This window comes from Mastomys coucha, unplaced genomic scaffold, assembly GCF_008632895.1.
Source record: "Mastomys coucha isolate ucsf_1 unplaced genomic scaffold, UCSF_Mcou_1 pScaffold15, whole genome shotgun sequence".
NCBI classification, from domain to species: domain Eukaryota; kingdom Metazoa; phylum Chordata; class Mammalia; order Rodentia; family Muridae; genus Mastomys; species Mastomys coucha.
Genome location: NW_022196897.1, coordinates 31,083,731 through 31,106,026, shown reverse-complemented (window position 1 = coordinate 31,106,026; position 22,296 = coordinate 31,083,731). Strand labels below are relative to the sequence as shown.

The 22,296-nt window shown below is 39.2% G+C and overlaps 1 protein-coding gene across 3 annotated transcripts in view; it reads right to left on the bottom strand.

Moving 5' to 3' along the window:
- The window catches only part of Kynu (kynureninase), a 128,646-nt gene extending 106,606 nt beyond the window's left edge, over positions 1–22,040 (bottom strand). For 2 of the 3 annotated variants that reach the window (XM_031370146.1, XM_031370148.1), the window contains exons 1-2: positions 21,935–22,040; positions 14,482–14,663 (exon numbers count right to left, since the gene is read on the bottom strand). In XM_031370146.1, the coding sequence (XP_031226006.1) occupies positions 14,482–14,653 (172 nt within the window). In that variant the 5' untranslated portion in view covers positions 14,654–14,663; positions 21,935–22,040. Of the gene's footprint in view, positions 1–14,481; positions 14,664–17,398; positions 17,947–21,934 lie in introns of those variants that run through there. The other variant, XM_031370147.1, reaches the window with a different exon arrangement.
- Positions 22,041–22,296: the final 256 nt, after the last annotated feature.

Sequence of the window (22,296 nt, the reverse complement as noted above, 5' to 3'; positions counted from 1 at the left end):
TTGGCGGTTCCTCCGGAAATTGGACATAGTTCTACCGGAGGACCCAGCTATACCACTCCTGGGCATACCCAAAAGATACTGCAACATGTAAGAAGGACACATATTCCACCATGTTCATAGCAGCCTTATTTATAATAGCCAGAACCTGGAAACAACCCAGATGTCCCTCAACAGAGGAGTGGATACAGAAATTGTGGTACATCTACACAAGGGAGTACTACTCAGCTATCAAAATTACTTTTCATGTAAGGCTGAGGCAAAATAATGGAAACTATGGCTTCATCAATGACGGATTCTTTCAAGTTATTTTTAAAGGATTAAATATTACCAGGTGAAAAGGATTAAGGTAACTCTTCTTTTTCAGAGTGAGTGAAGCTGCCCGTTGGCACTTTTAACTCTCATCTCCCATTTCTCTTGGTCTTTTAGGAGGTCAGATAAACAGCTTGCTTTCATTTTGTTGATGCCAAACTCTATCAAACTTAATTATGGATGGGTGCACCTAGTTTAAAGCAATGACCCTTATAATTATTTAGCAATTCCAGGTTTGGTTGTGTAACCAAAGAAGCTAGACAGAGAAAGACAATACATATTCTTTCTTATAGATGATGAAGAAAATCCAGCTTGACTGTTTAATAGTGATTGATAAAGGCTGAGGAACACAGGAAGAAGTTGTTTGGAGGCAAATCAGTACCAAAAGCCAGTTAAACTGAAGGGGTAAACTCTGGTATCTCACTGCACAATGGGAGTGAGAAAGGTTTGCTATTTTATGTTGGAATCCACCATGACTGGATAGCCTCTGGGCTCAATACAATGTGGAAGACTCTCTCAATTAGCAGGTCTTCCCTTCTCTGACTTTGGAGAATTCAAAACCCCCTACCTGAGGAATGTCATGTAGCCTTAGTTTGATTACAGAATTAATTTCTTTTCTCCTATCACCTGAGTTTCTAAGCCCCCAGCCAATGATCTTTGCCCATCCTGGATGATCCTATTCTCATTTCCTGAAAAACTTTATAAACCTTAAATCACCCTAAGTAAAGTTGACCTGCCTACTGACTGCTGTTCTGGTCCCAGAGAGGTCATTCATCATATGTACTCACAGAGCTTTGGTGCATGTGCACACACACACACACACACACACACACACACACATACACTTTCCCCCACAGCTAATGATCCACAAGAGTAGGGAGACCCACTGATGGGCAGAATTTAGATTATAATTGTTCAACACTTTATGAAGAGGTAGGAGAAAGGATCTTGATAGCTTCAAACATAAAGCTCTGACAAGGAAGGACCAGTACATGCTATATGCACATCTGAGAAATAAAATAAAACTTCAGCATCATATTGGACTTGAAGTCTCAAGTTTGACCTAAATTTAAGAAAAACAAAAGTGTAACTTGTTTTACTGTTACTGATGTTGGTTCTAATTCCTTCATCAGAGGACAAAAATGACCATAGAAACAAAATCAAGTCCAGCCACAAAATACAGAAACCAAAGCAAATCTTACTTTGGCTAGGTGCATCTGTGTTAGCTCTTTTTCTTGTGAGGTAATTACTGTATTTAGGAAACATTTCTCCACAAAGGACCACCAGACCCTTAGTTACTACTCCTTCAGCTGACATTTCACATCTGCAGCTACTGCCTCTCACCTCAGGTGGCAAAGGACATATCCAGACCTTCTGCTGAGGTTACTGAATCTGACAGGTGGATTTCCCAAGTGGTACTCTTCGGAGTGACTTACAGTCTGCCAGGTTTTACTGGGTTGTTTTAACTCAAAGGAAGTACACCCCTTTAGTCATCGTAGGCATAATAATGAAGCTATTTTAAGTTTTGATTATTTTAATATCTATAAGTAGAGTTTCTTGTCTTCTCTATGTATGAATTTTCTATTACACTGCTTTCCACACACACCAGATGTGTACATTATATGTTTAGACCATTCACTTAGTAATACAATTTGTTCACACAAGCTTTTAATTGAAAATGTTACATATCAGTTGCAGGTATGTTGTGATCAAAAGAAATATTCTACTAATTTTTAAAACATATAAGTATATTTAATACTTATATATAACATTATTTCTCTATACTTATATGGTTGCTTCTGTTTAAAGTGAATATGCCCCTTTCATGAAATAATGACTCTAAAATGCTGTAGTGATAAGCAATTCTTCATGTGCTTCCTTAGGTTTACTTTCTAGTCCACCATTTAAAAAAAAAAAGAAAGCTGAAAAAAATACCAATGTGTAAGGGGAGGTTCTGATACTAACACCCTGTTCCCCAATTGGTTCTTGATTTGTCAGTAAAGAAAGGCAGGGGCTAATTGCTGGGTAGAAGTATAGGTAGGACTTCTGGATCCTAGGAGGAAGAGGCAGACCCAGGGAAGGAGAGGAGCTTTTTCTGCCATGCTTTGGAGGAAAAATAACATAGTAACTATGTGAGGTCTTGAGAGAGCTGTGGCCTGTGGCTTCTGTTACAGGTGGGTGGCCAAAGATGTTGGGCAGGGGCTAGGTGGGACTAGTCACTAAGTTAAGGGCAGATAGAGAGACAAAGATAATAAATTGGTAAGGCACACTTTTCTAGGTGGGAGAGATATGCCCCCAGCAATTGTGCCTCGGATTCATGGGTCTTGGGTGGAGCTGGTAGTGCAGTCACCTCTAGGAACAAAGGTGGCTAAACAAAAGAGAAGTGGGGAGGGGCTTGTAGGGAGGCCCACCCAGGGCTAAGGCAGTAGCATGTGAAACTACATGCAACACCAATGACTATTTAACTTTTTCCTATAGAGTGCTTCTGTATTAGCCATTAAAAAAAAATCACTTAACAGATTATCCAGGCTTACTTTAGGAAGTCTTTCACTCAACCCAATTCACAAAAATCACAAAACGAAACAAACAAACGAAACTCTGAGATTCCTGGAGATTAATGGAATTTCTAAGGTCACAGAGAGTACTTTACTTTCTACCTTAGATGACATGTAGTTATAGGAATATAAGACTTGAGAAACCCCATTTAAAATGTCTTAATATTCATCAATAAATCTCTTGAGACAAAAGTCTTCCCACACTTCACATTGTAAAGTGCATATTGTTCAGGATATTATAGTAAATAAGTGGATCGTGTTAGAATGCAGGACAAAGGTTCTGCCCAGTTGTCTCTCTCAAAGTGAAAAAGACTACACTCCCAATACATTTTAACTGAGCAGATACACAAACAGAACCAATAACAATTTCATTTTGAGCATCCAACAGAAGTTTCAAGAAGAAAACATGAATTAGCCTTATTATTAACACTGTTATCCTTACTTTATGATTGCTTTTATTCGTGTGTCTGTCTGTGAGTCTGTCAAGCATCTATCCACAGAGGCCAGAAGAAGCATCAGATGCCCAGGTCACACTGGGCGCCTGGTATGAACTTAGTATGTCTGAGCCACAGGTCTTCCTGTAGTCTACACATCAGTATTTAGTGTGACTAGTGGCAATTGCATTCATTTTAAGAAGAATAAAACAGTAAAATTAATTTTGTGCAATTGATGTTTGTTATTAGAATAAATTAGGATAAAAGACTAGCATTCTTCAATTATTTTGCAAGACATATTCTTTTTAAAAAAATATTGTCCAGGTTTGACTTTTTTTTTCTGTGAATGAAAGAATATGACTTTATGCTTCAGAGATGTCAAAGTACAGAATGACGCAAAAAAGACAAGCTGTCAAAGCTAGGCTCCCAAAGCTGCTTTGACAACATTGTCTTGGGACAAATTGCTGTGATCAGATATATGAGTACTTTATGCTAATGTTTTAGCCTGAAGGCATGTGGGGTGGGGATGAAAGAAAATGAAATACCTCAGTGAGACATAACTCCAAAAAATACATTATTTGCTTAGAAAGTATTCATAGGTGGCATGCTCTTCTCCATATGTGTATGTAAAGACATGACACCATTTGTGAACAGCTATGGGGTTTGGGTGTTATTATAAAGCAGTTCAATTAGAAATTCTAAGATAGAATTTCTTCTCTCTCTCTCTCTTTCTTGTTCTTTTTCTTTCTTTCTTTCCTTTCCTTCCTTTCTTCTGTCCTTCCTTCCTCCCTCCCTCCTCCCCTCCCTCCCCCTTCCCTTCCTCTTTCCTTCCCTCCCTCTCTCCTTCCTTCCCTCTCTTCTTCCCTCTCTCTCTTTCTTTCTTTCTTTCTTTCTTTCTTTCTTTCTTTCTTTCTTTCTTTCTTTCTTTCCTTCTTTCTGTTCTTGAGACAGGGTATCACTATGTAGCTCTGGGTGTCCTGCATCTTCCAATGTAGTCTATGCTGGTTTTGAACCCACAGAGTCAGCGTATGTCTACAAAATGTTGGTATTTAAAAGGTATGTGCCACTATGCCTGGCTCTAAACTAACATTTAATAGCAATTTTCAATGTGCCATTGTATATAGTATATATTCAACCTCACTTTGAAAAATGGAATAGTATCTGGTCAGCCACTGAAGGTCTGAAGGAAGGCAGTGTCACTATTCTGGACAGCTCCATGGTATATCTGACTCCATCTTGTTTTTTGTGTTTGTTTGTTTTGTTTTGTTTCCTCTAGCAATGCTATTCAATCTTTCTCCCCTAAAGTTACCTTCCACACCAAGAATAATAAAACTAGTTAAAGTGATAGAAACTACTCTCTAGGCTACAGTGACCTTTCTGTCCCAACAAAGCTTTGCATGGCAGACAGAGGCATAAAGTTCCAAGGTAATATGAATCAAATTATGAAGCCAGATAGGTGGGTGATCACCATTACAATCTTAATCCTTTGTTTCCCTTTCCCTAAAGAACACACAGTGAGATTGCTGTGAGCAAATGAGGATGAATTTCAGATCATTGCCCTCACTTCTGCCCAATGTTACTGGGTTGTTAATAAAGATCTTCTCATAGGAACACATCTTCCTTCTCAATCCTCTTAGTTTCCTGGCTGTTGACATGAGCCTCAAAGTACCCTCTATCAGTGCAAGGCAGCTTCCTCAGAAGCTTAAGGAAGGAGTGTAGAAAGAGAACTTAATTCTAGCCTAGTTTTGCCAATATCCCATAAGCCCCAGTTGCAACCTTCTGGTTTTTTGGTTTTTTGTTTTTGTTGTTTTTTTTTTTTAATGCCCCTTGGCTCCTACAGTGAGAGGTATCCAGAATCTTGTGTGGTAGAAGGCTACTTGACCCTTCCTCCTTGCCTCCCAGAGGGTTTCTGGACACCAGAGGACCAGGGAGTGGACAGCAAGACCACCATACAATGTAAAACTGAAGGCACTCCTCATTCGGAGCATATTGAAACAGCTTTTAACTCTGCTCAGTAATTGGGTCATGTTTGGAAGACTCTACCACACATCTTGACACTAACATTTCAGATGACTATGGCTTGTTCCCATGTCCACCTGCTAGCACCTGGATAACTCTAGTGCCAGGAAGCTTTCTACTGAACTTGTTCCTAATTTTGCTCCCTCTCCAACAACTGTCCAATAAACCTATACATATGGCTCCCTCCTGCTTCTATTCAGGCTCCTCCTTTACTCTCCTCTCCAGGACTAGAAGTGTGACCCAGTCTGCTGGGAATCTTGACCCGATATTTTGTCTTATCACTGGGACAGGATAACCATTTGTTTAAGAAAGCTGGAAAAATACTTTTGTATTTATTTTGATTTTGTCTAAATTGAGATTTTCTTTCCACGTTTGAGGATGGGGAAAGAAAAAAAAGTATGCTGAGAAAGAATAGGAAAGGGGAAGAAAATGAAAGCTATTCTGTTCTTCAGAGACACAATGTTTTTACAAGTTAGGGGAAATAAGATAGTTGCCGGTTGTGTTTACAATCACTAGGTGAAAACACAGATGGCCCAGCTGTGCCTGTTTCCTCTATGTTTTGATTATTTGGAGCCCCTTATTACTAGGCAGAGCTAGGCATGCCATCTGAATTTGTTGGATATGAACTGCCTAACTGTAAAATTGTTCCAGTCTTAATAATTGTGATACTAAAGCAACTGTCTTGTTATTACTGTTGGCAATACTGAACTGCATTTTAGAAGTCTCGAATAGCACCTAGCTGGGACTTATGCATATGTCTGTAAATATGAGATCGCAGTCTTCTTAAGAATCAGGTCAAAACTTTAGTTGAAGATGAAGCTACTTCAGAAACAAAGCAATTGGCCAACTGGGGAGGGAAGGATTTATTTCCTTCCCTTATCCATTACATTTAATTCTGCAGGTCAAACGTCTTAAGGAGTAGGTCTGTTCCTGGTCGTAAAATAAAAGAGAGAGTGCTATTCTGCCTTAAAATGTTTTAAAATAAAGCTCATTCTTTTATACTCGGTTCAGGTATGATGAGTATTTACTTTCTTTTGAACTTTGGAACACTTGCTTGTATTTTGTACTTAGGTAGCAGTCAGATACAACTTGACATGAAGAAGCCCATCCAGCATGACATCGGAGTCTATGGTGCTGTGTCTAGTGGCTGCTACTGATTTTGGAGAAGTGATAGCAGAGGCACAAGTCAGTTCACCTTAACAGGCATAAGTATCACTCACAGTTTTTCAACTTTCAAATGCATTTACAATTTAGGATGTTTTCAATTTGAGATAAGCTTATTGGGATCTAACTTCTTATTTAAGGGCAGTCAGTAGATTACACTAAAATTTCAGAACTGGAAATACAACCATACTGTAAAGGAGATACAATGTTTCTTTGTATTCTTGAGGAATTCACTGAATTAGAACCCAAATCATGCATTTGGTGGTCTGTCAGAATTCTAGGAGAATCCTACTCCTTCTTCTCCTTGTCAGAGCATATTTCCTCTAAAGAGTGTGAAGAAGGGAATAGGTATTGAAAGACTGGAAGATTTAGAAATTTGAGAAAAAGCATGCTAATGAAAAGGGAAATGTATTAGTAGAAATGTATGTATACTGTATAACCTTTACTTAAAGGACATAGAAGGTCTCTGTAATGAGCCAAGAATGTAGACTAGCCAGTTTCAGAAACCTGTTGGCCACAAAGGCTTCCCCTAGTTAGGTCCAAAACAAAAGGCAGGATATGAGCCATCTGTATAGTTCTAGGGAATGGTCAGCCATTAAGAAGATAGCATTGACCAGAATAAGGAACAGGATAGTGGTCAGCCATTAAGAAGATAGCATTGACCAAACCACATTCCTCTAGACAATGAGTATGCAGGATGACTTTCTTGTGACCTGATTAAACCAAGACTTGGGTCCCTTTGGAATTTTCCACTGTTTTTATGTTATGTTTCCTTGGTAACCCTCTCACCCCCCACCCCCAGTTTGTGGTTTTTCTCTTTAAATACCCCTCACTTCTTGTGTTCGGGGTCGAACTCCTCTGGCCTGCATGGTCACGAAATCGACCCCGGTGCCGGCCTATCCCAAATAAACCTCATGTGATTGCAGTAAGTTTGGTCTCTCGTGAGTTATTGGGTGGTCGTGTTATCCCGAGACTTGAGTGAGGGTCTCCCGAGCTCTGGGGGTCTTTCAGTATTGCCATTGTTGGTTTGTTTTCTGCCCATGCCCTCCATTACTTATTCTTGTAACTATGTGTTAATCCAGCTCAGGTTTCTGGGTCACATCTCTGAGGAACAAAGTAATACAGGTACTTGCTAACTTTGCTCCCAGCTTTCTTCCCTCTAGTACCAGTAGAAGAACACATTACCAATCAAAGTCTCAGTTTCCTAGCAGACATACAGGAAGCTGGGCCCTTGGAAGCTGGGTATTGTGCAACCTACAGAAAAGAGGTAGCCTTCCATCCTCATCAAGACAAAACTTAAAACCAAAATATCTTCTCAGTAGCAGGCATATGCAGAAGAACAGGCAGAGATGGGTTCTGAATTCATGCTGTGCACAAAGATCTGGTACTAATATGTAAAATGGAACCCATGTATCTGACTGTACAGATTTATTCACATCATAAACATCCACTAATTGGCTTCTATATATTACTGAATAAAAGCTGTGTCTAGTCTACTATTGCTCAGAATAAAATGAGTGAATAACTTTTTGTATTTCTGTGCAGATTAATACTAACATCACACACAATACCCACCTTACTAAGTACAGTTAAATATTATTAGATTTGTTAATATTATCTTGTGGTAAATTGCCTCTTAGAGTTTAATTATTGTTATATATGAATATATATATAAATTTTAAAATACAACCTGCTTATTCCCTGTTGTGTTCCTTATATGTGTGGGTGTTTAGGGCTGTCCACATGGGATTAGATAACCTAAGAGACAGAGGACCAGACATCTACTGGATGATAGTGACTTCTATGTATGACAGGGAAATTCACCTATTAAACATAAAAGTACAGTCAGCTAAACAATACTGAATAATGACATCACTTGGCATGGCAGCTTGAATGGGGTAAATCTCACCTGGCTTCATACCTAGGTAAAGAGCTAGAGGCAAATCATGGCTACTAAGAGAGGATAGTTTTTTTTTTTTTTTTTTTTATGAGGATGCCAAGCTTTGCCCACACAAAGCCCTGGGACTTGATTTTGAAAGAGGAAGAATGATAAAATTATGCTTCATTACCACATTTATACTCCAAACTGATAGAATCTTGTGAAATTTTGAGCCTGTTAGTCTTTTATGTAGTTTTGAAATTGTGGGGTGGAGGGCTACAGAATAAAGGCTGTATTTTGAGAACTTAAAATGGATTTTCCTATATTCTTGAAAATAAATTCCCCTTAGGAAAAAGTTATATAACTGTGGTTGATTGGATGGGAACTTCTGAATGAGAAAAACTCACATAGTCCCACATATTTGAAAACTTGGTCCCAGATTTGTGAAACTGATTGGAAAGGATTAGGAGATGTGGCTTTGTTGGAAGATGGAATAGCTTATGCTCTAAGATCAAGAATCGACAAATGGGACCTTATAAAATTTCAAAGCTTCTGTACAGCAAAGAACACTTTTAATAGGACAAAACAGCAATGAACAGATTGGGAAAAGATCTTTACCAATGATACATCTGATAGAGGGCTAATATCCAATATATACAAAGAACTCAAGAAGTTAGACTCCAGAGAACCAAATAACCTTATTAAAAGTGGGGTACAGAGCTAAACAAAGAATTCTCAACTGACGAATACAGAATGACTGAGAAGCACCTGAAGAAATGTTCAACATCCTTAGTCATCAGGGAAATGCAAATCAAAACAACCCTGAGATTCCACCTCACACCAGTGAGAATAGCTAAGATAAAAACTCAGGGACAGCAGATGCTGGCAGAAATGTGGAGAAAGAACACTCCTTCATTGCTGGTGGATTGCAAGCTGGTACAACCACTCTGGAAATCAGTTTAGCGGTTACTCAGAAAATTGAACATAGTGCTACCTGAGGACCCAGAAATATCACTTTTGGGCATATATTCAGGAGATGTTCCAAACATGTAATAAGGACATAATAATGCTCCACTATGTTTAAAGCATCCTCATTTATAATAGCCAGAAGCTGGAAACAACCCAAATGTTTCTGAACAGAGGACTGGATACAGAAAATGTGGTACATTTACACAATGGAGTGCTACTCAGCTATTAAAAACAATGAATTAATGAAATTCTTAGGCAAATGGATGGAAGTAGAAAATATCCTGAGTGAGATAACCCAATCACAAAAGAACACATATGGTATTCACTCACTGATATGGATATTAGCCCAGAAGCTCAGAATACCCAACATACAATTCACAGACTACATGAAGCTCAAGAAGAAAGAAGACCAAAGTGTGGTTACTTAGGTTCTCCTTAGAAGGGGGAACAAAATTCCCATGGGAGGAGATACAGAGACAAAATGTGGAGCAGAGACTGAAGGAAAGGCCATCCAGAGACAGTCCCACCTGTGGATCCATCCAATATACACTCACCAAACCTAGACACTATTATGGATGCCAACAAGTGTTTGCTAACAGGAGCCTAATATAGCTGTCCCCTGAGGGACTCTGCCAGTGCCTGACAAATACAAAAGTGGATGCTCTCAGCCAACCATTGGACTGAGCATAGGGTCCCCAACTGAGGAACTAGAGAAAGGACCCAAGGAGCTGAAGGAGTTTGCAGCCCCATAAGACAAACAACAATATTAACCAACCCTAACCAGTACCCTGAGAGCTTCCAGGGACTAAACCACCAACCAAAGAGTACACATGATGGGACTCATGGCTCCAGCTGCATATGAAGCAAAGGCTGGCCTTGTAGGTCATCAGTGGGAGGAAAGGCCCTTGGTCTTGTGAAGGCTCTATGCCCCAGTGTAGGGGAATGCCAGGGCCAGGAAGAGGGAGTGGGTGGGTTGGTAAGCAGCAGGAGGGGTAGGGGGGAGAGGGTATGAGTTTTTTGGAGGGGGATCCAGGAAAGTGGATAACATATGAAATGTAAAGAAAGAAAATATCTAAAAAAATAAAACAAAAAATAAATGAAGTATGATAATGTGTAAAAAGAAACTATATCAGCCTCACACAAACATTTAAATAAATCTTTTTAAAATGAAGGGAAAAAAAGACATTTTTATCAGCAGAGCATTTTCCCAGTTAGATGGGGACATGTTAGGTAAAGTCTGAACTCTCCTCAATGAGGAGGACACACCCTGACCTGTTTTCCCTTTGTCCTTACATTCTTCATAGCATGGTAAAACTTAGCTGTCACCCTCCTCATCTCCAAATCAAGGCCACACACAGGAAAGTAGCAAAAGGCATTACTTTTTAATGAGTAGCTAATTACGTGAATCCTGCCACTGCTACTTAACCTATCCCATAGAGCTGGGCTGTGACAGTTGCCTGCTAGCATTGAGTCTACTGAATAATAAATAGTTCAAGTTTGTCCTGAAGCTCAGTCCCCTTCCTCACCTCACCTCATTACTTTTGCTTCTTTGGTCTTATTGCCCCCTACTCACACTCACTATATACTACCCGGGCTTTTTCTTTTCTTTCCTTTTCTTCTTCTTCTTCTTCTTCTTCTTCTTCTTCTTCTTCTTCTTCTTCTTCTTCTTCTTCTTCTTCTTCTTCTTCTTCTTCTTCTTCTTCCTCTTCCTCTTCCTCTTCCTCTTCCTCTTCCTCTTCCTCTTCTTCTTCTTCTTCTTCTTCTTCTTCTTCTTCTTCTTCTTCTTCTTCTTCTTCTTCTTCTCTCTCTCTCTCTCTCTCTCTCTCTCTCTCTCTCTCTCTCTCTCTTCTTTTGTGTTTGCTTTTATATTAGCCATTATTTCTGGGCTAGTACAGAATCTCAAGAATTTTTTTATTTTCAATTTCATAATGATCAAGGATGTTGAACACTTTTCAAGTATCTGATCATTTGTATTTCTTCTTTCAAGAAATATCTGTTCAGTTCATTAGTCCAGAAAAAATATGTCATATATAATATATTAATATTATATACTTCATATTCATAGCCATTTGCAATACATACATATATATTTCGTATATATACATATATATGTATATATATTAAAAGCAATCTGCCTAGTAAATGTAAGTGTCATCATTCTTTTCAGATTGGAATGTGTCATGAATACCATACGGAGCACAAAATACTCCAAATTGCAAAACCAACTCTCTTATAAACTCTTATAAAGAGCAATGCTGGCAGAACTACAGAACCCAATGCCAAATTATATTACAGAGCAACAGTAACAACGCCAGCAAGGTACTAGAACATAAACAGACATGCAGACCAAAAGAGAAGAGACCCACAAAAATCTAACTCCTAATTTTTTGACAAGGGTTGTCATATATGTGAATGCGTTTGATATAAATCAAATGTATGTGTGTATTCATAAAACACATATAAGTCATGATTTGAGAGAAGATCTGAGGGTACAGGAAGAGTCAGAATGGGGAAAGAGGTAAAAATGATATAAAACAGTGGACTAGTACATGAAATCCTCAATAAAAAAACCCAAAAATATAATTAAGGAAAGATTGACTTTACTAAATAGGGCTAGACAAGTAGGATTTCTGTATGCATCTTTACATTGGTAGTCTTTCAAACTTAAGCCTGATCTCCCAACCTGCAGAGTGAGCCACTCAAAATGCATCAAAGTAGACCCCGAACTTTGAAACTGTTTGGGAGAAAGCATAGGGAAAATACTTCAAGACAAAAACACAGGCAAGGAGTGGAGAAAGATGGGAAAAATCTTTGGTGGCTACACCTCAGATGGGGTACTAATGTCTAGAGATAAAACAGCTAAGCCATATATGGATTAGGTCAGTAAGTGCAGTGTTTTCTTATGATTCTAAGGTACATACTATCAGAGTTGGAAATGGTGGCATACACCTGAAATCCCAGCATTTGAGAGGCTCGAGAACAAGACTACAGAGTAAGATCTTGTAGACAAATCAAAAAGGTAAACTTCTACCATTGGGCATCCTGTTGCCTTCACTTTTCTAAGCCTTGCTGATTTCCCTTTCTTTCTGTTGCTCAACATTTCAAGCTCTTTGTGTCTTACATTAGTCCCTCAGATTTGCTTGCTATGCCATTGCCCTGTTCTCTTGGAATACTGATTTTTTTTGATGCATCTATATTTTATAAATGTAACACAAAAGAGATGGCACCCTCATTTGCTCCCGTGTTTGGTACCATTTTGTTTGTACAGGACAAACCTGAGCTGTTCCTTGGTTTAGTTCATCTGCATCTATACAGAGCACCTACCAGAGTGATATCTCAGAGCAGAGCATCTTATGCTCTTCATGATTTTCCTTATTACAGGTCTCCTATACTAGATATACTTTCAAGCACATTGAAAATCACTGCTTACTTCACTCGGTTATTCTGAGAAAAGTGAGACACAGAGAGAAAACAATGAAGAAATGATGGTCAAATGGGTGAATCCTTAGGGAAAACCACACACAAAATGAGAATTCGAGAATGGAGATGGAATTGATCTGCCTCCAGGATGCCACCCTGCTTCATCTAAGATAGGTGACAATGGCCTCACCTAAGGCTGTAATTAAATAATTCTGGGACCAGAACTGAGAAACAGAATTTCTAGTAAAGTTCCCATTCATCCTCAGTCTGCTGTTGAGGAAAGCATGCCTTGTCTTGATAAACTAAAATTGTTTACCTTCTGAAACTCTAATTATTTTAACAAATTTATTGAATCAATTTATTGTCCCTTTTTTATTTCCTTTAAGGATTCTCAATCAGTTAAACAAGCAAGTCTGCTGGACAGAAACTCAAAGCAGATGCTATCCTTAGGGTAGGGACAATGGTATGAACTCTTAAAGAATTATATATACCAAGCTGGTTTTTAAAAGGAGCATTTATTTTGAAAATTAAACTAATTAAAAACCTTTAAAAACATGTACCCACATAGGCCAGAGGTCTTGAATTTCCCTGGAGCTGAAATAATAGACACTTGTGAATAATCTGATATGTATGCTGGGAATCGAACTCTAATCTTCTGGAAGAGCAGTATGTACTCCTAATCACTGAGCAAAAATCTTTACAGTCCCAGAAATTTCTACTTGTAACACATAGGAAAGTAATATGCTAAAATCTACACAACACAATTTAACATCTCATCTATTTTTAAGTGTCCATTCTGAGGCAAGTATATCTATCCTGTGACACCTAGTTTGTACTCCTCTTTCTTCTTTTCAGAATTATGTCTGGTGCTAGATACAACAGTCACACATGAATGAATCCTCCAGGTTTCCCGGGGGGTGGGAGGTCATGTAGTGTAAGCCAAGTGAGGGTATGTGACCCAATCCTATTCTGAAATAGTGTGAGTGGAGCTATCAGATTCTGAGTATTTGAAATTGAAGGGGAAAATAAAGAAAGTTGGACTGCATAAATCATGTGAAACTACCCTGTAATTCATTCCAACTAACTTTGTTGTCTTTGAACTGATGGGAAGCAACAGAGCTCCACATAAGATGCTTCATATATTTTTGTTTGTTCCTGTGCTACCTATGTTTAAAAATAGGCATTTCCCCCAAACAGAAATGTACAGGTCACATTGTCATATTAGACATGCAGTGTGGGTCTCCTGTACCTTACACTGATGCCTTTCCTTACAGCATGTAAAGATAGCTATTCCCATATTATGCCACCTAATACTCCCAGTCGCAGATGAATTAGCTCCCAGACAAGCACCAGGCTATCAATGAGAAGCCACAAAATAAGAGGTGTTCTAATATCTCTTTGAAAAGGATTGCTTTGTGCTTTAAGTGCCGAGAACAAGTAAACGCCTCCGCGTATACTTTTCAATCAGCTGCCGTATTGTTCAGAGAAGTGGATGGCAGCGTAAACACCCTGTGAGCATTATATTCAGAGAAGGATAGGAAACATAAAGCATGCAAGGCTCAGGTAGGTGGATGGGCTTATAAGAGTAGCACGGAGGGCCTGCTGTTTGCTCAGAAACAATTGTAGCAGCTCTATTATGTAATGGAACAATGGTTGTCAAAGAATTATGACAGTCACATGCTTTAGCAGAAATTACTAAATTGGTTTATAAAACCTTTCCCAGTATTCTTACTTGAAGGCAGGTCCCGCATTTTGGGGATATAAAAACAGTTCCTAAAATGACTCAGTTTATCTTCCTCATCCAAGCGGAGAGCAACCCTCTCATCTGTTGGGTCACAATTGAGTTCAGCCGCGATCCGATGCACTGCATCAACTGGTAGCTCAAGAGGCGAGGGCTCCATCATAAACTGTTATCTAAGAAGGAAGTAAAACGTTGAAATAAGCTAGCCATCATCATTGTTTTTTTTTTCTGCAGAATATCAGCCCTCTACAGAGAGCACCATTATTTTAAACTAAGATTCCCATTTTTTCGCAACTCCAGAAACAGTAGAATTACAGCCAGGAGTGGTGTTATACACCTGTGATTTAGGACCTGGAAGGCTGAGGTTGGAAAATTACTGAGAGATAGGCACAAGTCTGGGCTACATAGTGAGTGTCACACCAGAATGGGCTACATACTGAAACCCAGCCCCCTAAAATCAAACAAACAGAATTTCCTGGAGATAGGGCACCAAGAGCAAAGGTCCTTCCTGTCAAGCCTGGAATCCTGAACTGCAGTCCTGTGACCCAGGTTTACCTTAAACCTCATCCTGAGATTTTGTTATACAAAAAAACAAAGAAAATAATAGTAGTAGCTTAGAGATATTTGAGAATCCTGTGCTCAGTGAATTGTCACAATAGAGAGACAGAGGCAAACTTCTGTGAGTTTAAAGTTAAACTGGATTAAGTAGAGAATTCCAGGTCAGCCAGGAATACATAGTGATTCCTTGGCTAAATAAACAAAAAGTACTAAGGCTCAAGTGTTTTTGTTGTTAATATTGTTGTTTTTTTTTTAGTGTGTGTGTGTGTGTGTGTGTGTGTGTGTGTGTGTGCTGTTTGCTTGTTTTTTGATGTGTGTGGTATATGTACGTATATATATGCATGCGTGTAAGTATGTTTGTATGCATGCATGCACGTGTTTCTGTGTATTTAGGGGCTGCAAGTCTGCACATGGGCATTCAGAGGCTCAAGGTCGATGTTGGTCTTGTCCTCATACTCAGTCTTACATTCCTGATACAGATGCTCTCACGGAACCTGTAGCTCATCAGTGTCCTAGGGTTCTTGCCAATAAGCTCCATGGATCTTTTAGTATCTGTCCTCTGTCCTACTGGGGTCACAAATGCATGTTGATGCATCTATATCTTTCTCAAGTCAGGTTCTTATGCTTTTATAGCAAATAGTTTCCTGCCTGAGCAATCTTCCTTACCCTCTTCAGTCCATTATTTTTTACTGTTAGGTTTTATTTATTGTTATTTTGTGTATATGATTGCCTGCCTGCATGTATGTGTATCAGGTGTGTGTAGTATCCACAGAGGCCAGATGAGAGTATGCCCAGAACTTGAGTTACAGACAGTTTTAGCCATATAGGTGCTAGGTACCAAAGCCAGGTTCTATGTAAGTAAACAAGTACTTAGTCTCCAAGCCATCTCTCTAGCCTTCATTTCATTCTTATATGAGAAAACAGACACAAGTTTATTTTCTTCTGATTCTATTTAGTTATTTTACTAAGTTGTGACAATGAGGACACTTTATTTTTTAAAAGTACAAACACCTAATTCTCCAGGTAACCTTTAAAAACTGTGGATAACTTGAGACTTAACACTTAAAATTTAAATCTTAGTATATTGATATTGATGTGAAGATAAGTTCTCTCTGAATGTCATCTGTCCCTCCACATGATACCTAAGCAACTCAGCCACTTGTTCCTTCTTGACCAGAGGAAGTATGATTCTGTGGTGTTTCTTGAAACCACATTCTACTGTTCCATAATCATCTAGAACTCTGCTGTTTAGGGAAGTGTGCATAACCTTTCTGAAGGACATTCAGAGGATTATTACTTATTGATATATTTAGTGAGTCAACATGTGGTTGCTGGGAATTAGGCCCTCTGGAGGAGGATTAAGCCATCTCTACAGCCTCTCATTAATTAGTATAGTATGTATATAATGTATATGGAGCCACCTACATGCCACAGAGCATGTGTGGTCTCCAGAAGAAAACTACTTGGAATCAGTTGGTCTGAGTATTGAATTTGGGTCATCAGGTTGTGCAGCAAGCAGCTATTCCAGTTTTCCTATCACACTGACAACGGACGTTTAATCACCTTTTAACCCCATTCATTGGCTGTTTTACTCATTTATATTTCCCCTACATTTTATGCTTTGGAAATTGAGTTAGAGAGGTGTTAATGATAACCATCACTCCTTAGACGTCACTTGATTTACACATGGCAGTTCTGTTATCTTCAATTACATGTTCCTCTGCTTAAGCTTTTAAGACATAACACCTGTCATGTTCCCTTCGTGTGGCTCTGACACTGGTGCCAGGGCAGGATATAAAGCTGTAAGTCAATTCGTAGACAGCTTACATTTTATGGAAAAACTGGAGGGTAAATACTATAGTAAATATTGTAGGTCTTTTAGAGACAAGAGGACAGGATAATGGGAAGCAGCTGTGGATTAGGAGATCAACCTCACTGGGGCCATGTGGGGTCTTGGTGAAGATCTAAAATTTGAAGGAAGATGATAGTTACTGAATGGTCCAAGACTGGAGAAGACTAGGCCTGGTCAATCAATACCCTGATGTGTTGAGTGAAGAAAAATAGTGAGGTAGACAGGGGCAGATGTTAGTCACAAAGGACTTCTGGGACTGAGGGGCTTTGAGATACTTGTTGAAGAGAACATGTGCTTACTTGGCACAACACTGGAGGATTCTGAGTGAAGCAATGATATTATATACATTTTCATAAAATGAAAATCTCTATGCACTGTGAATAATTATAAGAATTTAACAGGGAGCTGGAAAGATGGGTAAGCAAGTAAAAGAATTTGCTGCATAAGTTTTTCAACCTGAGTTTGATTCTCAGAACCCAAGTAAAAAAGCAGACACACCTCTATAGTCCCAGCAGTTCTGGAGTAAGATGAGAGGTGGAAACAGAACTACCCAAAATTCCCTGGGACAACCAGCCTAGAGCATGAGCCTGAGAGGAAGAACAAGAAACAACAACATGAAAGGAGAGCACCAACTCCCAAAAGTTTTCCTCAGACCGCCAGACACGAACCATGACACATAAGTTCCTGCACTGATGAAAATAAATCACACACATAGACACACACACTTACTAATTCTAGGAATAAAGAAAACTTTAAGATGCTAAGGGATTTTTAAGAAGAGAAGAATGAGTACATGATACATTTGGTAGTGGAAACATAGACAGAATGGCAACATTTTTCCTTAGTGTGAGAATACAGAGTCTTACATAGAAAATATCTGATGTCATAAGTACTGGACATCTAGGGGATGCTGCTGCTGCAGTCATCTGAGTCCGCAATGTGGAGTGTGTGTGATGTTTATTTTCACAACACAGTAAGCTGAATCTAGAATGGGTGCTGTTCAAAACTGTCATGGAAGAGGCTTTAAAGTAGCTCTTTATCTTCCGTCCTTCCTCTTCTATTCAACCCCAGCCAGAACACAGTGTTAAATGACAGCTGAGGTCATGATGGTTTCCGTATCTGATCATACTGCTACCACGTATCTTTCTCACAAGACTGTCTTGTGAATTTTCTCACTCTGTATTCTTTCCCTAAAGCATGATGCTTTTATCCCAGTATGTTCAGATCTCCGGAACTCCTCTTGTTCCTAAATGAAATGCTACATTTTTGTTCAGGTCTGTCATGTTGTCTCTGCTAAAAGTAGTCTTTCTTCCTTCAAGCATCAGTAACCTTTCCAAGCATCCATCTTATAATAATGGATACATCCTGTCTGGTACTATGTTTATTTAGGTATCCGAGTGGATGAAAAAGATAGAGCATGCCTGCTGTGCCTGCAATGTGATTTTAAATTGCTTGCTATTGGGGTATCTGCTGATGTAGGAAACAGAGATGACTGTGTCTCTCCATTGGCTTCACCAGTTGCCTTGTCACATTTGGTTAGATCTTGACTGAACATTTTACCATGCATTGCTGTCTGTGAGTGATTTGTTTCAATTCTATCGAGGCAGTGGGCATAGTATTTAGCTGAGCCTAACATCAAATTCTTCCAGGAATTTGAGCTGTGATAGACATCGATTCATTCAGGTAGAAACAAGATCATGAATTTCAAAGAATCAGAGAGAAGCTATGAAATACTGGAGCTCAAGAGCATATGGTCACAAGAGAGTCATTTTTAGTTTTACAGTAAAATAGGAGTATTTATTCTTAAGGCCTGGAAATTGATTCCAACTGCAAATGTCACTGAGATGTTGGGACTGAACCGTTTAGATTCCTTACAAATATATTCTGGCCCTGTGTCGAGAGTCACAGAACCTTGTCATGCGGCGGGCTCTGTGCAAAATTCCTGGAGCCTTTTCAGGGCTGTTCCTAAACATCCTGGGAGTTCTTTGGCTTTGCTGTGAGGTATGTCCCTGACACAGACATGTTACAGTGAGTTGTTGCCACCTTGGTGAAAGTCTATTCTATTGGTATGGTATCATGTTTAATTGCACATTATAGTTACACCATTGTTATAAGCAGCATTGTTCATGTAGGATTTTCCCTAAATCAAGATAACAGCTGAACAGAAGTAGCCAAAGAGCTCAGTGAATTGTGTGAGATGAAGAAACTGCTCCTAGGAGGATGTGCCTCTCTTAATCTGATCACAGGACACATAATTAGAGAAACCATTGTAGTGAAACTCAGGGTCAAGAGTTTGCCTTATGTTTGGGATATTAGTTGGAGAGCTTTACTATATCTTTGGGGACAAGTATGTTTTGAGTGGGATTATTTCAACTCCTAGAGTACTTCACTGTCATGTTCCAAGCAGCCCTCCATTATCCTCACAGGGAGTATATGTTACCACTGTGCAGTCTTCTGTGGCCACCTTTTAACTTCGCTATCTTTCCTTCAATCTGTGAAAGACTGGTGCAGTACTCACACATGGAATTAGGAGTGTTTGCTTGTACCTATAATCTCAGCACTAGGGAGACTGAGGCAAGAGCATTTCCTTCATTTCAACATCACCCTGAGTCGCACAGTGAGTTCCAGCATGTACTACATAATACGGCTCTGTCTTAAACAGCAGCAGCAGCAACAACCATCTAAAAATGGTCTTCCTGGTTATTTACACCTATTTTAGCACCCAACAAATCAATATGAGAAAGCCATGTGTAATGGCTTATGTGAGCAAATGTAGAGACCTTCTAGATGTGAAAAAAGGTCACCATTAAGTCTACAAATGTTTACTGAGCATCTACTATGACTCAGGTATATAACTCTTAAAAAGTAAAATAATGCTTCTGACTTTGTGGCAATGATGTCCATCTTGTTGGGCGTGGTGGCACATTTTTATTATCTCAATAATCTTACTGGGGAAGAGACTGAAGGATTATGAGTCTTGACTACATAGCAAGACCCTATCCCAAAACAAACAAACAAACAAACAAACAAACAAGAAATGTGTTAGTATGTTGCATCAACATCTAGTTCAGCCTTGTAATAATATTGAGGAGTTAGGGTGACTTACCTTGGAGGCCAGCGACTGTGCAACAGATTCAAAAGTGAATTCGGAGGCCAATGTAATGTTTATAGCCAAGTGTGTCTGAGAGTGCAGGGCAAACAGGACCTCTCTTGTGAAGGCAAGTAGTCAGACCCATAGAGAAAAACCCTTGCTCAAAGGAAGAAAACCCCCTGCTCAAGGGAGAAAACCCCCTGCTCATAGGAGCCTCTCATTTCCTTTTATTCTATTTTCTGAGTTTTAAAATCAATGGCTTTCAATTATTCTCCTCTGTTTTCTCTTTATCAATTCCACATAAACTCTATGCAGCAGTATGGTCTGCAGGGGAATTCATTTCCTTTAAAAAAAATACTAGGGGGACAGAGCACCATGATGCAACCTTAACTTATCTGGAGTCCACGAATTTCCTGCCTACTAAGTCCTAGGATTACAGGCACAGGCCTTTGTGCCTTTATAGTAAAATCTAATCCCTTCAGTAAAAAGTGTAGCTCTTTATACTTCTGGGCTTGTTATATTGGAGGTAGTAATATTTCAGGGATGTCTTCCATGAAATAGTGTCTTCTGTGGTACCCCTCTGTTCACAGGGTCCAGCAAGCTGCAATGCTCATTCAAGGCCTTTGCCTCAAGAGAGAGAACTGATTAGCTCCCACTAATGGCTGCCTAATTCTTCATTCATACCACCAGCTAAGACAATTAGTGCTTCAAAACATCATTTTACGCCTTGTTTAGGCTTATCATTTGCAAGGAAATTGACATATTTCTTTGAAAATGAAGACATTAACTCCTAGCTTATAATAACTGTCAGATTTCACATTTCATGTATTTAGTATGGTTTAATTTTACAAGAGTAAACAAACATGCGATGTGATGGTGTGCAAGTCATCTGAACACTCTTTGGTCATTGTTATGTTCAAAGTTCAATTTAACTTTTTAAAGAAGACTGTGGTTAGCATCAAGTCATATTCATGATGGATTCCAATAATAGTTTTAAATATTAGTGTTTTGTGATGGAAATTGACTTTGTCCTCAAATTATAAACTTGAAATTTTGAAAATTACTTCCTCATGGTTTTATTTAGTAGCTACATTTTCACAGGTGAAAAGCTGTACTTACTAAAACGCTGATCAGTTGTAACGAACGAATAACAAATTAGAGATCTCCTCCTGCTGGTCTAAGGTCACTCAGCTCAATCAGTGACCCAGTGCTCAATAGTTAATCTTTACACAGCAAAGTGTCATTCCCACCCTGAAGTGAGGAAATTGGATACCAAGTTCAAAGTATAGAAGCTAGTAAAGATACATTCATACTTCATTGGGGGAAGTAAACAGTTTCTATACCTGTACATAAAGCATGCTGCTGGAGGATTGTCATTGAGAATCAGGTGACTTCATAGTACAACCAGTCCTGCTGAGCAGGAGAAGATCTTGGAGTTTGTTCCCACATTCCTAAAGTCTCAAGCACTGGCAAGACAAAACTGTTTTCCAAATACAGGAGGAAAAAAAAGATCTACTGTTAGGCAAAATGCTCTAGAAAATAAAAGGGGAAGAAACTGGCCTCAAGAAAACCCACTTTCACTTCTCTAAATGTTAATGTAACACAGCACAGGGCACACGTACAAAACCAGAAATCAGAAAACTCCTTTAAACAGGGCTTTTCTTTACCTTGTTCTCCTGACCATTTAAAACTGCAGTGTGTCAGGCTATCCTGCCGGGACTGCAACCTCATCGTTCTCTCTATCCTGGGTTTAGAGGTGCAGGCTTTAAGGGAGGTCATTACCGTTTTGTTTATGAAGACAATTTATACAGAAAGAAAAAACAAAAAACAGGAAAAGAAATCCCCAAAGTACTGTACAGTATTAGTAGAGAGAAGTTTCATTTGGAAAAGAGGCGAATGTCCGTTTATGTCCAGAGCCATGCCATGGCCTCTTCTCTGCTTACCTGCTCAGATCCAGGCAGAGTCCTCAGTTTCCGGTACCTTCTCAGGGGATGCCCGATATTTCTTTGTCCCAAGCTAGCCAGACTCAAAGAACAGCTCAGTCTCCAGGGAATTTGCATGTCAACTTTAGTTCCTCCCACCCTGTTAAATCAGGTTGCAAATTTCTAACCACTCACAAAAAACGAAGCAAAATGCTGCCCCTCCCCCAACCTCACCCCAGGTTGCCAAACATCTGGCTCTGCTGACAGCTTCCTCCAATTCTTCTTTGTGGGTTCTAGACCCCTGCAGAGACTTCCTTGACCTATGTGTAGCTCTGCTGTGAGCACTGTGTCAGAGAGCTGAACTCCAAAATCTGCATTTATTT